Raw genomic sequence first — 15,357 nt, 5'->3', positions numbered from 1 at the left:
GGCAGGTAGCAATATCTGGCAAGAATTTTATAACACTGTCTTGTTTTCATTCTACTGGGTTTTGTTGTTGTTACCTTCTACTTGTGATATTTACTATAGTGATATGAAGTTGTCTTTTAAAGTAAACATTTAGGCTGGACAGAGTGGCTTCCACCTGTAATCTCAGCACATTGGGAAGCTGAGAAGGGAGCATTTCTGGAGCCCAAGAGTTTGAGACCAGCTTGGGAAACATAGTGAGATCCTGTCTCTACAAAAAATAAAAAATTAGCTGGGCATGTGGCTGCACCTGTAGTCCTAGTTACTCAGGAGGCTGAAGCGAGAGGATTGGTTGGGCTCAGGAGGTCAGGCCTGCACTGAGCCATGATCATGCCACCGCATTTCAGCCTGGGTGACGGCGCACAACCCTGTCTCCAAAAAATAAATAAATAAGCTTTTGAAGAAAGAATAGCAAACAAATAATACCACAGATATGAAGCAGATAGAGCCAAAGCCGTAAGGGTGCTGCCTGTGTGATGCATTTAACCCTACTCAAACTCTTCATCTTGCAGATTAAGGCGCATGAGACTCAGTCATGTTCACCTCGCATCCTACAACCAGTATGGTCCCCGGGTGGGTCTTACCTGGGGAGGAGGTTGAGGAGCCTTCCAGGCAGAAGGCAGGCCCCCGGAGCAAATGTCAATAACTAGCTAAGGCAGAACTTGGAGGACTTGGGTCTACTGATGGCCAGTCCTAGGTCTTTACATAGATGTATAAAATTCCATTACCCATGAAATCATGAATTATCTTAAGTCTTAGGCCTTAAAATATACACTAATTCACAAGTCCTGTAATGCCATGCAAATGAAATTTAAAAGGAACTTGAGTAGATGGTACTTGATATAAGATCTCATTTAATCTTCATTACAGCTCACAAGAGAGGTGCACATTATTCCCACTTTACAGATGAAGAAATTGAGGCCCAAAGAGCATAAATGAATTACCTAAGTCATGCTTCCATCTACAGTCAGCAGTTCAAACCTAAATCAGAGTGTCCCCAAAGCCTGCACTTCCTGCTAATTTATATTTGCCCTGGTGTAGGTTAGAATCTTTTATTGGAAATATTTATTGAGCACCCATTAATTTCAGACACCATGCTGGGTGCAGGGGATACAAGGGAAGAAAAGCAGACAAGTCCCCATCCTCATGGAGCTTGGAGAGTGGTAAACGGAGACTGATGTTGCAGCAAGCACACAAAATAAGTCTGTACCACAGCGACCAAAGTGGTCAAACAGGCAACACAGCGACACCTAGCGATGATATCAGGGAACGCTGGGAGAAAGCGTAGCCAGGGCGGAGCTCTGAGGCTTAGTGGGCCTTACCTGGGGAGGAGACTGGGTACCTTCCAGGCAGCAGGAAGGCCCCTGGGGCAAAGCTCTGTCACAGCAGGTGGCAGGCTGTGATCAACAGTAGGCACAGATTTTATCTAGAACCAACATGTCCAGGGAGGAGGGAAAAGGAGGGAGAGGAGAGAGGTAAAGGGAAGGAGAGAAGAGGAGACAGTGCAAGAGAAGTGGAGAGGATCAGGGAGACCAAGGGAGGAGAGAGAGGGGAGGGAGGGAAGGTGGAGAAGACGGCATGGTGGGGGCAAGAGGCAAGGAAGGGACAGGGTGGGCAAAAACAGCACTGATTTGGTGCCTATCAGGTGTCGGGCACTATTTCAAATACCTTACCCATATTATCCCTTTTAAGCCTTCTGCTCTACCGTCCCAACTTGGCAATGCCCTCCCCCCGCCCCACCGCCCCCACCTAACCCTTTGGCATGCACTCTGTCCACAGCCTTCTCACCTCTAGGATTTAATTAGGCTGGGAATGTACTACTTCAGCCAAGGAATGGCCACCTGTTTTTAAATAAAAATAAAAATTTCAGGACCCCTAAATTTATTATGCTGAGGGGGAGGTTAAGCCTTGGAGACTGGATTACGTATAAATTGCATGCTTGCAATTCTGCTTCACTCTCTTCCCCTCTGTTCTCGACTTCCTCATAGTAAATGTCGCTTCTAATCACTGATCTTTGTTGTAGATTAACTGCCTCCTTTGTTGTCTGTACCTAACTCAGACCAGAGAGCATCAGTCCAAGACCCAATGATGGTTAGTTACATCTGCAGTGTGGAATGTTAAATATACCTCCCCCATCATTCCAAAAGACCACCTCAACTAATCAGATCATTGTAATCACGCTTTAAGCCTTACAGAGAAGCATGCTGAAATCCTGTTAAACTTCCCTGAACTTTGTCTGTCTGAACAATCTCAAATTTCTACACTTGGGAATACTGACTTCTGTTTTTGGAATCTGTGCTTTCTGGGCAGGCTCACTTTCAACCTTTGCACTTAATCAAACTCTCTTTAAACTAGATTCTGACCTTTTTGATTATTTTAGGTTGACATTACCAAGTTGGACCTAAACGTGACAGAATGTCTTTGAGGCCAGAAAGGACCCTACAGTCCATCCTTCTTGTTACCATGAGGAAGCTGAGGTCCAGGAAGCACTGTGAGCTGGATTCTCCACACTCCATGCCCCCATCTCTTCCAGAGCTGCCCCGGGCTGGTTCTGTGGGCAAGAGCGTGGTCCTTCATGGTTTAAACAACATGTACTTTTTCACTCATAAAAGCAATACATGAAAAAATAATTATGAATAATCTCGCCACCCAGGGAGAACCACTGTTAACATTTTATGTAATTCTTTGCTGTCAAAGGGCTTTTAAAGAACAATCAAATGCCAGAGTATTAGATGCAAATGTAAAAATGAAGTATTTTAAAAATACATTCAACTTAGTGAATGTTTATTTCATCTCTACATAGGGAAGCTTTCTAAACTTAAAATCAAAGAAAGAAGCCACAGAGGAAAAAAGATCAATATGAACAATTTCACTTAAAAGGGAAAGCCTGAAAAGGCTTTCTATCAAAATTCAGACTGCACAGGAAAATGCTTATGATAGAATGTCACATTTAACAAAAAACAGGTTGCAAAATTGTACATACCATATGATTGCAAGTGTGCAATTAATAAACAATGCCACCTCAGATCCACTTAGATGGCTACTATCAAAAACACAGAAAATAATGAGTGTCGACAGGATGCAGAGAAATCAGGACCCTTGTTACACTATTGGTAGAATAGTAAAATACCGCAGCCACTGTGGAAAACCAAATGCAGTTCCTCAAAAAATTAAAAATAGAGGTAACATGATCAAGCAATTCTGTTTCTGGGTCAATACCCAAATAATTGAAAGCAGAGTCTCAAAGAGGTATTTGTACACCCATGTTCACAGCAGCACTATTCACAACTGTCAAAAGGTAGAAGCAACCGAAGTGTCCATCAGCTGATGGACACAAGCAAAATGTGGTCTATACACACAATGGGATATTATCCAGCCTTAAAAAAGAAATTCTAACACATGTTACAACATGGATGAAGCTTGAGGACACTATGCTAATTGAAATAAGCCAGACACAGAAGGATAAATAATGTAGAATTCTGCTTACATGAAGTGCCTAGAGTAGTCAAATTCATAGAGACAGAAAGCAGAAAGTGTGATTTCCAGGGGCTGGGGAAAGAGTGGATTGAGGAACTGCTGCTTACTGAACATAGAGTTTCAGGTTTGCGAGATGAATTCTGGAGATCCAATTCTTGTCAACATTTTCACTGCTTTCAATACAAACAAGGTGAATACTCTAAACTCTACTACACTGTATGCTTAAAAAATGGTTAAGACGGTAAATTTTACGTTACGTGTGTTTTGTCACAATTAAAAAAAACACAAACACCTTTAAAAACGATTGCAAGAAAACACAGAAGAACTAGCATAAGACCCAGCCTATGGTCAGATCCTATTAAAAGTGTAGTTTGTGGACCAGCAGTGAAAACGTCCCTGGGAACTTGCTGGAAATGCTGAACCTCAGGCCCCACCCCAGACCTGCTGAATCAGGACCTGCTCTGTAACACAGTCCCCAAGAGATTCACATGCATGTTGAAATTCGCGTGTTGATATCGTAGATGCACAAGAAACATTTGTTGCATGAATACATCACATTCTTGTTGGTAAGGTTACAAGCAAATGTTATCGTGTTCTTCATACTTGCCTATCTTTTCCAAATTTTCCCAAACAGACATGTATTATTTGTTTTTTTTATTCTGATTATAAATCATTCCCATTTAGATATTTTAACAGACCCCAAATCCAAAGCAGACAAGTTTCAGCAAGTCCCAAGGCCTGTTAGCCAACCAGAAAACAGAAACTATGGAGGTAACTGAAATCCACAGATGTCCCCGCAGTCTCATTTTAGTCGATACTTATTTCAATATGTTTTCAGAGCAGCCAAGTATGAGCAGTTTGGGACAGACCACACCTCAATTAGCCTGTAGTAAAACAGCTATCCATGACCGGGCCAGCCCTGCTATCAACCCCACATACCCTGGGAATAATGTTCATCTGAGTGAATGGAGGAAGGGAGGAATGACCAGTGATTAATTCAGATCAGAATCAAAGACACAGGTAGCAGGAGAACCTACCTGGGCACTCAGGAGAACACCCACAGGGTCCTGGAGAATGCCTCCGTCACAGTCTCAAATTGCCTTTAAAGACCACCACTCTTAAGCAAGGATGGCAGAAAACCAAACTGTCTTTGGTGCTTCAAACAAGCATATTCTACATCCTGCCCCAACCTTTTCAGATAAACGTATTCTGCAGGTCCATCTATGGATAATGGAAAGAACCACGTAGTGCACATTCTGACAGCCAAGTGGCATGGGGTCTCTGTTGACACAATAACTGAAGACTGTACACCCCTGCCCTCATTCCTGGATAATAAGAACCACTGAAAATCACCTGCAAACATCCGCCAGAGTCTCAATGACACAAAATCTCAGCTTTCAAACCTGAGCCCTACACTAGACATGCTGGGTAATCCAGAACAAACAAACCGCCTTTCTGCTCATATTTCTAGGCCCTCTACAGCTGGAATGTCACTCTCCGTCTTCTTTGCTTATTACAAAGTGAAATATGACGTAAGAAATCATGACTAAACTATTTCTTGTGTATTGTTAGTAGCCCTGGCTTCTACCAACATATATGCAGATGGTTGAGATTAAGGCTATTCACTGCAGAACTCAGAATATCCATCAAGAGGAAACTGATTAGATGAAAGCATATCTACACCAGGCATATTATACAAGTATGAAAAATAATGAAGACGTTCTTTATGTATAGATATGGAAAGGGCTTCAAGACACAGTTAAATGAAAAAGCAAGGAGAAAATAAGGATGTAGAGCCCCGCTGCATATGTAGCTACAAAAAGTGTTTACATTTTAATTAGTTAACATTTAAATTTAGTCCCAATAACCACATTTCAAGGGGGCAGGAAGGCAGAGAACTTCAACCACTCCACTGCATAGTATCTGTGTCACTTAGAACATATTACATAACTTCTGTAAGCTCAGACTCATTATAGAGTAAGGATGATGACAATACAGTACTTCATACTGTAAGGATTAACAGGGGTAACACATAAAGTGCTTGAGGGGTCAACAGGGATAGTCCTTACCACTGAATCTAACATTTGTGCAGCTGTGGGCCAAAGCCGAGCATGAGCTGGCTATGCCAGGCAAGGCCTCACAGATGGGTTCTACTTTGGTAGAAGTAACTAGTCCAAGTTGTAGTACATTTAAATATGAGCAGCAGTAAAATTGGTAGTAGTAAATCAGTCCAAGCTAGATGCTGTCAGTCCCCACCCCAATCCCTACCCCAGCTTGCTATCATAGGTCACAGCACCCCTTCCTGCCAAAGCTACTCTCCTCCCCAGAACGCTTCTTAACACAAAACTCTAGGCAGCCACCATCAATCAACTAGAGTCAGCGCTTGAGATGAAATCTATCCGCCATCATTGCTGGTCCTGATTGTGAGGATCAGAATCATGTTACTTAAACAGAGTTCAGTTTAGCAGGTTACCATAAGATTTATTGTTTAAAATAAGATCCTTTTGAGAATGCTCTGAAATGAGACTGGGACAAGTATAAACCACAGTCCAAGGCAAATGTGAATGCATGGTCACTTAATTATATGTGATAATGCAAATTTATCCATAATAATTTCTAACATTTATATGACATTTTACAGTTGTCAAAGTATTTGCACATGCAGAATCGCAACAGACAACCCACATGGTGGAGAACCATGGAGCAGAGTCTATACAAGGCACTTCCCATCACTAGGTGGATCTGCTCAAGAAACCCAAGTTATAAAAGTGCAACCTGGCCAGGTACAGTGGCTCACGCCTGTAATCCTGGCACTTCGGGAGGCCAAGGTGGACAGATCATAAGGTCAGGAGATCAAGACCATTCTGGCTAACATGGTGAAATTCCATCTCTACTAAAAATATAAAAAATTAGCCAGGCGTGGTGGCATGCACCTGTAGTCCCAGCTACTTGGTAGGCTGAGGCAGGAGAATCACATGAACCTGGGAGGTGGAGGTTGCAATGATCCGAGATAGCGTCACTGTACTCCAGCCTGGGTGACAAACTCCATCTCAAAAAAAAAAAAAAAAAAAGTTCAACCTACACAAAAGGGGTTTAGATGCTTGGAGCCATTTCCATCAAGGTGAGGTAGCCACATGAATTACTGATTTCATCTTGGGAATATTTCTGTCCAGATAGCCAGTGTTAGGGCTATCAGGTTAGAGGTCTCCTCCAGGACTGGAGAAACACAAATCCTTTGGTTCTTGATTGCCTATGACCCATGAAAACCACTTCCTTTCTTCAGCGCTGGAAGAACCAGGTAGAGAAAATTCAAACGCTGAGGGTAGAGTTTTCTCAGGACATACATGTACATCCGCAGAACCACTCTGACTGTAATGATAAGAAGGAGAACCTGTTTTACTATCTAGGACAGCGTTTCTCAAACTGAAGATTATGCAGGGATAAAATAAATACAAGGAGAAAAGATCACAGTTAATCACCCACAGCAACATTTGCTACTGTGAAACATTCGTCTCTGGTTGAATATGAAGTATCCTCCATCATAATATAAAATTGTATGTCAGTTAGTTGCAAGTCAAAAAATTTAAAGCCACAGATTTAGGAAACTATGAATCTCCTGAACACATGGACTAGAAAAGCATCTGGCCTGATTTGTGCTACAGCTTGAAGAGTGACTATTAAGCTCATGAAGGTTTGCCTTCTCTTACTCTTGTTAGAGCCCAACCACCACGTGGAGAAGCCTGAGCTAGCCTGCTGAAGGATGAGAGACATGTGGGCTGGTCACTCCTGTCATGCTGGCTGAAGCCTGCCCACTGCCAGACGTGAAGGAGGTCCTCTAGTACCAAGAGTCCCAGCCAGGCTGGGCGCAGTGGCCCATGCCTGTAATCCTAGTACTTTGGGAGGCCAAGGCAGGAGGACCACTTGAGCCCAGGTGTTCAAAATTAGCCTGGGCAACATAGTGAGACCCCACCTCTATGAAGAAATTTGAAAATTAGCCAGGCATGGTGGTGTGCACCTCTTGTCCCAGCTCCTTGGAAAGCTAAGGTGGAAGGACTGCTTGAGCCTGGGAGACTGAGGCTACAATGAGTTGGGATCACACTACTGCACTCCAGCGTGGGTGACAGAGTCAGACTTTCAAAAGACAACAACAAAACAACAACGACAAAAAGGTGGGGTAAGAGTATCCAACCGACCCACCAGCCAACCACAGCCATACGAGTGAGCCCAGGCTAGATGAGCAGAAAATCTGCCCGGGCTAGTCAGCCCAAATTGCTGAACCCCAGAATCATGAGCTAATACATGATTGCTGTCTGAAGCCACTAAGCTTGCGAGTAGACTGTTAGGCAGCGAGAGATGACTGACTCAGTTTTCTTCCAACTGCGGAAGAGACTGGACCTCAAAGCAGAATACCTACAAAGTGTCACCAGCATAGCCTCACAGGAGCCCAGTTCACTTCTGGCACAATGAACTTAGTTCCTGACATCACCAAGTTGGGGAAGAGGAAAGGGAAATGAGAAGGGTGACACAGATGGTGAGGACCCCAGAAACCACTGTCCACCTGCAACCACTGAGAGACTTGGGGATGCTACTTGGCTTGCCAGAGACAAGATTTAGGAGACATGTAACTTTTCTAACCAAAGGGACATGACTTAGATTCTGAGTAGGCTCACCCAGGTGTTGCTCTGGGATTAACAGGTAAAAGTTGGAGGTGAGAGATCTTTAGCTTAGATTTTTCTAAGATTTTTCTTCATATACAAAGAAGAAAAAAAAGGTAAGATTTTTCTAACAATCTGCTAATTAATTTTAAGATCAATTGCCTTGAAAATAGTAAACTATAATCGTCTGTCATATCTACAGGAGAAGGGATGACTACTTTGGTGGGAAACTAAGATGATTTTTAAGGCCTTGTTTCCATTTTATTTCTCAGAAGGGGAATATAAATTGGACTTTTGTTGGGAGGATATTCAACATTTTTATGAAAATGGTGTTTGTCCTCATGTAAAGTATGCTTCACACTGAAAATGGTAAGAATTTACAGAAACATGTTCTTTGGGGTTAAAAGGATCTGGGTTTCTAGTCCACCTTGTTACCTGTTGACCTAAGCAAGTTTTCTCTAAATCTCAGTCACGTCATCTAACATAGGGATGATAATAGTACTCTGCAGGCCTGTTATACTGTTTAAATAAATAACACATGTACCTGACACACAGAAAATGATCAATTATTGTACTTATCCCTCCTAAGGGAGAGACGGATGTGGAATGGAAGAAGGACGGAAGAGGCGAGGGTTAAGAAATGAAAGGTTAAGATAAGAAACCAAGAGCGCTCAACTCATTCCTAGAATAGTAGTCATTCTTATATTATTATCAGTTTTTGAAGAAATGCCAAGCGGAATGGAGCAACTGCTCTGTTACATTTTAAATTATGTTTCTTTTCATTTATTTGTTTTGGGTTGGACTCTTACTCTTGTTGCCCAGGCTGGAGTGCAAAGGCACCATCTTGGCTCACTGCAACCTTTGCCTCCTGGGCTCAAGGGATTCTCCTGCCTTAGCGTCCCAAGTGGGTGGGACTACAGGTGCATGCCTTCATGCCCAGCTAATTTTTGTATATTTTGTAGAAATAGGGTCTCACTGTGTTGTCTAGGCTGGTCTCGAACTCCTAGGTTCAAGCAATCCAACTGCCTCAGCCTCCCAAAGTGTTGGGATTACAGGTACGAGCCGCTGTGCCTGGCCATGATTTTTATTTTATTTATATTTATATTTTATTAAATTTCTAAATTTTTTAAATTTAGAGACAGGGTCTTCCTATGTTTCTCAGGCTTCACCTCAAACTATGGGGCTCAAATGATTCTTCCACCTCAGCCTCCCAAAGTGTTGAGATTACAGGCATGAGCCACTGCACCCGGCCACACTCATGATTTGTACACTGAGCAGGTAGGGAGATGAAGGAAGCAAGTGATTAAATATTACTTTTAAAAAAACTGTACAAACTTTCTCGTCTTAGTCCACGAGAGAACTCTCACTCTCTTCCCAGTTCACCTCCAGTCCATCCCATCAACTCGCACTCCAACTTCCAAGGCAGAAGTGTGTCAGAGCGCCTGTCCTCAGGGAAGGATTATTTCTGACTATAAAGGAGCTAACTTATAGTGACTCAAATCGTCTCTGAGCTCTGTGTGTGGTGAGCATCACAATGGAAACTGAGTAGCACAGACAAAAGGGAGCCCAGGGCGGATGAACAGCCAGGATCCTGCACCCAACCAAAAAAAAAAAGACAGTCACAGGTCCAGCTTCGGTCATCAGTGCAAAGTGGGCCAAAGCTCTCCCTGACCTTCGGTATCAGAGAAAACATCAGGCTGTGGGGTGATGTGAAAACAAGGGCAAGAGACAGGCAACTCCCAAGGATACTCCTCCAGCTGCCTATCAGCCACTCTGCTCATCTCCTGCCTTCTCTCCCATCTTCTGCCTCTCTACCCCTTGGCCAAACCCCAACCCAGTCCATTTTGTGACTTAATGACAGCTCTGATCCAGGTTGATGAAACTAATAACAGCAACTGTCATTTATTTCGTGCCAGTCACCATGCACTCCCAGAATATTTCACTTAATCCTCACCATAATCCCAGACAGCAGGCAGCAATATATGACTCTTAGGAGCACTTTTCCCAAGGCCTCAGAGCCGCCAAGTGGCGGACCCAGGCAGAAACCTAGGCAGTCAGATTCCCAAGCTCTTTCTTATACCCCTGCACTACCCCGCCTCCAAAGGAAATTTAGGATGTGTTTCTGAACATATGCTTCCTATCGCAGGTGTTTGCCTGTAAATACAGTCCTGAAGTTTTAACTCTAGAACTGTATTTTCAACTGTCTGGGCGATCTACCCAAGGTGTTGGTCAAAAGAAAGAAACTTTGGGCCAGGCGCAGTGGCTCACGCCTACCAAGTACCAGCTCTGCCAGAGAGACCCCTATCCAGGCGGCGCTGAAGAAGATGAGAAGCAGACACCCAGATAAAACAGCAAAGCGGGTCTACCCAGAGGGCCAGCAGCCTTCCGAACCGATAGCCTCGGCGCTGACAGCATTCCAGGCTGAAGGCCCCGAGCAGATTCTGATCCAGGTATTTATTTTCTCTGAACAGGTGATTAACAAACAGGTGTTCTGTATTTTCTCATAACACAAAAACATACCAAGTAGGCAGCTACTGTCCACTTACCACTGATTACAAACAAGCCAAAAGGTATTCTCCACGAGGGAGCTACAGGGGCAGGGTCAGCTATCTCAAAGAATTGTTTTATCTGGTGTATGATATTTACATTGTCCTGCCACTTTGGAATACCCCAAGTAGTTTTCTACTTGAGGGAGGCAGTCAGCTAGGTTTTCCTTGCCATCATTCTTCCTAGCAAACAATATATTCTATCATACACTCAGTATTCATCAATATTCATAAACTTAACATTTCTCAACATCTATATTCATAAACGTAACATTTCTCAACATATGCCTGTAATCCCAGCAGTTTGGGAGGCCAAGGCAGGCAGATCACTTGATGCCAGGAGTACAAGACCAGCCTGGCCAACATAGCAAAACCCCGTCTCTACTAAAAATACAAAAATTACCCAGGGGTGGTGGTGCCTGCCTGTAATCCCAGCTACTCAGGAGGGTGAGGCATGAGAATCGCTTGAACCCAGGCGATGGAGGTTGCACTGAGCTAAGATGGCACCATTGCACTCCAGCCTGGGTGACAGAGCTGACTCTTATCTCAACAATAACAACAACAACAAAAAAGAAAGAAAATAAAAAAAAAGAAACTGTTTCATCTTTGAAGGAATCTAAAAAGCTTTTATTGTTTGTCCAAGTCAAAGTCACAAGGCCAGGAAAAGTCATGCAGGTTAGGAAGTCCCTCCCTGCACCCGAGGCAGTGGGCAGCGCAGCAAGGCTCAGCTGAATGCATGAGGGCCCCTCCTCTGGCCTCCTCTCTCTGATCTGTTTACAGAAAATGAGGTTCACCAAAGGACAGGACAAGGGCATGTTATACAACACGTTTACTTTCCTGCCCAGGTTCTTCCTGGCTGAAGCTCCCTGGCAAGCCAGCTAGATTTAATATTCTGGTAACTGTATTGCAACTGATGACAGTTTTGGGAGAGGCTCTCCATGTGACAGTTCTGGCTACCTTTTAGCTATGAGCTTATATGTGACAAATACCATTATTTACACAAGCAGGCTAAACTGCCTTAAAGTTCCAAGTATAAATATTGCTTAAGCAACTTAACATTCCTGAGGTAGAACCAGATCTGGAAGGGTAGGTCTACCTCTTGGTGATCCATATTAAAATTGGCAAAAGGCTAAAGTTCCTTAAGAAAAAAAACATCTCATTCTCAGGAGATGTGATTAAGCAAGTCTAGTTTCAGTGTTAATTCTGACATGGGTAGTCTTTGGACCACACTTTAAAAAACAAAATTTAAGGCCGGGGTGGTGGCTCACGCATGCAATCCCAGCACTTTGGGAGGCCGAGGCAGGTGGCTCACCTGAGGTCAGGAGTTTGAGATGAGCCTGGCCAACATGGTGAGACTCCATCTCTACTAAAACTACAAATAAGATTAGCCTGGTGTGGTGGCAAGGCACCTGTAATCCTAGCTACTCAGGAGACTGAGGCAGGAGAATCACTTGAACCCAGGAGGTAGAGGTTGCAGTGAGCCAAGATGGTGTCATTGCACTCCAGCCTGGGCGACAAGAGTAAGACTCTGTCTCAAAAAAAAAAAAAAAAAAAGAAAAAGAAAAAGAAAAAGAAAAGAAGAGAAACACTATTTAAAATGTAACAGAGCAGTTATTCCATTCCACTTGGCATTTCCTTTGGTCTTACCTTCCACCCCTTACTGATCTTGTTCCTGAAGGTAAGTTGTTCAAGGGCAGGGACCGTGTCCAGCTGTCTGCATCTGGTTAGACCACAGTGTCTACACCGGGCAGCACTCAAACGTCTACTGACCAGAGCTGAACACCCCTCTGGGACTTCTCCATGTTATTTGCAGTTCCTGAGTTCCTGAATCCCCCTGGGGAGGTCGTGATCCTCTCTCTAGGACTGGAGTATCTCTGTACCCAAGGCAGTGGCAGAGAAGCCAACTGTTCCCATCTGATCCCACAGTTAATGAAGCCAGGCAGCCAGCCCAAACCATTTCTCAATTGCTCTGCTTCAGTGTCACTGGCCAAGTTCTTCTCCATTTCCCTGGGCTGGAGTGGGCCAAGGAAACAGTCAAGTACATCAGAATGAAGAAGCCAAGGGCAGGCAGCCAAATCCCAGCAGAGGGGGCAGGAGGTTCACTTCACTACTCTTGCTGCAGGCCCAGATCCAGCATGGCCGAGCTGTGCTACTTCTCCTGCACCTTGTAAATTAGGAAGAGGGGCTGTTATCTGTGGAATGTCACAGAATAGAAAACTAATGTTAAAAAATCATGCGCTAATTGGGTGCCTTTCAAATGGCATGGCCAATAGGGAAGCTGGTATTGCATTCAAGCGACCTTGAGATTAAAACTGGCAAAGCCAAGCAGCAGCAAGGTACCAACTCCATTAAATGTTGTGCAGAACACTGTTGTTGACTGAAAAATGCAGCTTACAGAAAAGTAAGCAATACCCTAGTATTTGTAGGGTAGAGGGGGAAAGGAATATATGTAAGCATTCGCTTGCATAGACTTCCTCCAGAAATGACAGAGGAAATTAATAACACTGGTTTTCCTCCAGGAGGTATTTAGGGGGAATAAATGTGGATGGGAGATGTTTCACTGTTTTTGGCACTCTTTGGGTTTTTTTGTTTTGTTTTGTTTTGTTGAGATGGGGTCTTGCTCTGTTGCCAGGTTGGAGTGCAGTGGGGCAATCTCAGCTCCCTGCAACCTCTGCCTCCAGGATTCAAGCGATTCTCCTCCCTCAGCCTCCTGAGTAGTTGAGATTACAGGTGGGTACCACCATGCCCAGCTAATTTTTGTATTTTTAGTAGAGACAGGGTTTTGCCATGTTGACCAGGATGGTCTTGAACTCTTGACCTTGTAATCTGCCCACCTCAGACTCCCAAAGTACTGGGATTACAGGCATGAACCATTGTGCCTGGCCTGTTGTTGTTTTTTTTTAATTTTTTATTTTGTTTTGTTCTTTTGAGACAGGGTCTCACTCCCTTCACATAAGACTAGAATGCAATGGTGGATCCGATTTTGGCTCACTGCAACCTCTGCCTCCCAGCCTTAGGTGATTCTCATGCCTTAGCCCCCCAAGTAGCTGGGACCACAGGCATGTGCCACCATGCCCGACTAATTTTTATTTTTTTGTAGAGGCGGGGTGGATGAGGCACAAGAATCAGGTGGATGAGGCACGAGATGAGGCCTCAGGTGGATGAGGCACAAGAATCGCTGGGCTCAGGAAGGTGGAGGTTACAGTGAGCCAAGATCACGCCACTGCACTCCAGCCTGGGCAACTAAGTCTTAGTATTGACTTGGCATATGCCAGGCACTAGGGTAGATGCCATTCTCAAATGCTGGAGACAGATAATCAAATAAATCCTTATAATGCCATGATACAGGCCAGCAATAGAGGGATAGACAGAGACCACTGGTCTTGCTGGGATGGAAAAGTGAAGAGCCAGGTAAGGTTTCTTCCAATAAGTACTTTCTGGGCCAAGTCGTGAAAGAGCAAAACTAAGACCAACTACGCAGGACCAACTGCTGCAGCACTTCTGATGCCTGTCACACCACAGAAAAACCGATGATCGGGAGCACCGAAAGGGCATCATCGCTCTTAACTATTGTCCACCAGTCCCTCCAATGTGGCGAAAAGAGTGTACAGCAATGAAAACAGGCTTGGAAACACCAGATGCTACACTTTGCTTTCTTTCCCCTTCACACCCCCACACCCACGACGTAGGTTTGATTAAGGGTGCTAGAAGAACTGACATTTCTAAAGTGCTTTACAAAATGCTCAAGTCAAATAAGGCCCCAAGGAGACCAACGCTTCGCAAACATCTTAGCAGCGAAGAATTCTCAACGCCTCAGGGGGCGCGGCCTGTTGAAACCTGGATTTTCTTCCTGATACGACGCGCCTAAGATAGTGGACCTATCAGAAGCGGGGGCGAGACGGGCGCCTTGAAGGACACAGCCTGCCCCGCCCGTGACCTGGGCAGCAAGAGCCCTTTAGCCCTCTCCGCCTCGGTTTCCTCAACACCGAAACTGCAGTAAGAATGCTCGAGCCTCTTCCAATTCCTTGACCCAGGAGATCCGCCGTGGAGAACGGAGTGCGCCCTCAGGATGAGGGTGCAAAACACCCGGGCGTGGCAAGCAGGTGGCTTCGGTGCGCTCAGTAACGAGGGCGCAGACAGGTGCCCGCGTGCGCGGGCTGTCCACTCTCCGCGCTGTCCCCCGCGCGCACGCGGGCCCTGCACCTCCCAAGCGAGTGCCCCGGTGCGGCCTCCTTGGGCGCGCGGTGTCCAGCCCCGCAGCGAGGTCGCCCACCCCGCCTCCCTGCGCGCAGCGCCCGGTGCCCACGCCGCGGCATGGGGCGCGCAGCCCTCACCGCCCGGGAGAGGCGCTTCCTGGAGGCGGAGTCCTCGCCTCCAACCCGCCGCCGCTCACCAGTTCCCCGAGCCCACGATGCACACTTTCAGGGGCGCCGCTGCCATGGCCAGGCCGAATGTAGCCGCCCGGACCGTGCTTCCCTGGCCGGCTGCCCACCTTCGCCTGCTCAGCCTTGCCCGCAGCGGCTGGGGCCGGCCCCGCCCCGTGCGCCTCTCCGCCAATGGTCGCGGCCACCCCCGCCCGGCGCCGGGGGCCACAGCTGACAGCCGGGCAGGACCCGCTCCGCCACTCCCAAGAACCACTGCGC

The 15,357-nt window shown here is 45.5% G+C and overlaps 1 protein-coding gene across 2 annotated transcripts in view; it reads right to left on the bottom strand.

The window, feature by feature from the left end:
- The window catches only part of GPD1L (glycerol-3-phosphate dehydrogenase 1 like), a 57,699-nt gene extending 42,342 nt beyond the window's left edge, over positions 1 to 15,357 (bottom strand). The window contains exon 1 of one of the 2 annotated variants that reach the window (XM_032268520.1): positions 15,108 to 15,357. In XM_032268520.1, coding sequence (XP_032124411.1) covers positions 15,108 to 15,154 — 47 coding nt within the window. In that variant the 5' untranslated portion in view covers positions 15,155 to 15,357. The remainder of the gene's footprint in view (positions 1 to 15,107) is intronic. The other variant, XM_032268537.1, reaches the window with a different exon arrangement.

This window comes from Sapajus apella, unplaced genomic scaffold (assembly GCF_009761245.1).
Source record: "Sapajus apella isolate SASKATOON/1434 unplaced genomic scaffold, GSC_monkey_1.0 scaffold4, whole genome shotgun sequence".
In the NCBI taxonomy this organism is placed as follows: domain Eukaryota; kingdom Metazoa; phylum Chordata; class Mammalia; order Primates; family Cebidae; genus Sapajus; species Sapajus apella.
Note: the sequence above shows the minus strand (reverse complement) of the source record. Positions and strands in the feature narration are given on the sequence as shown.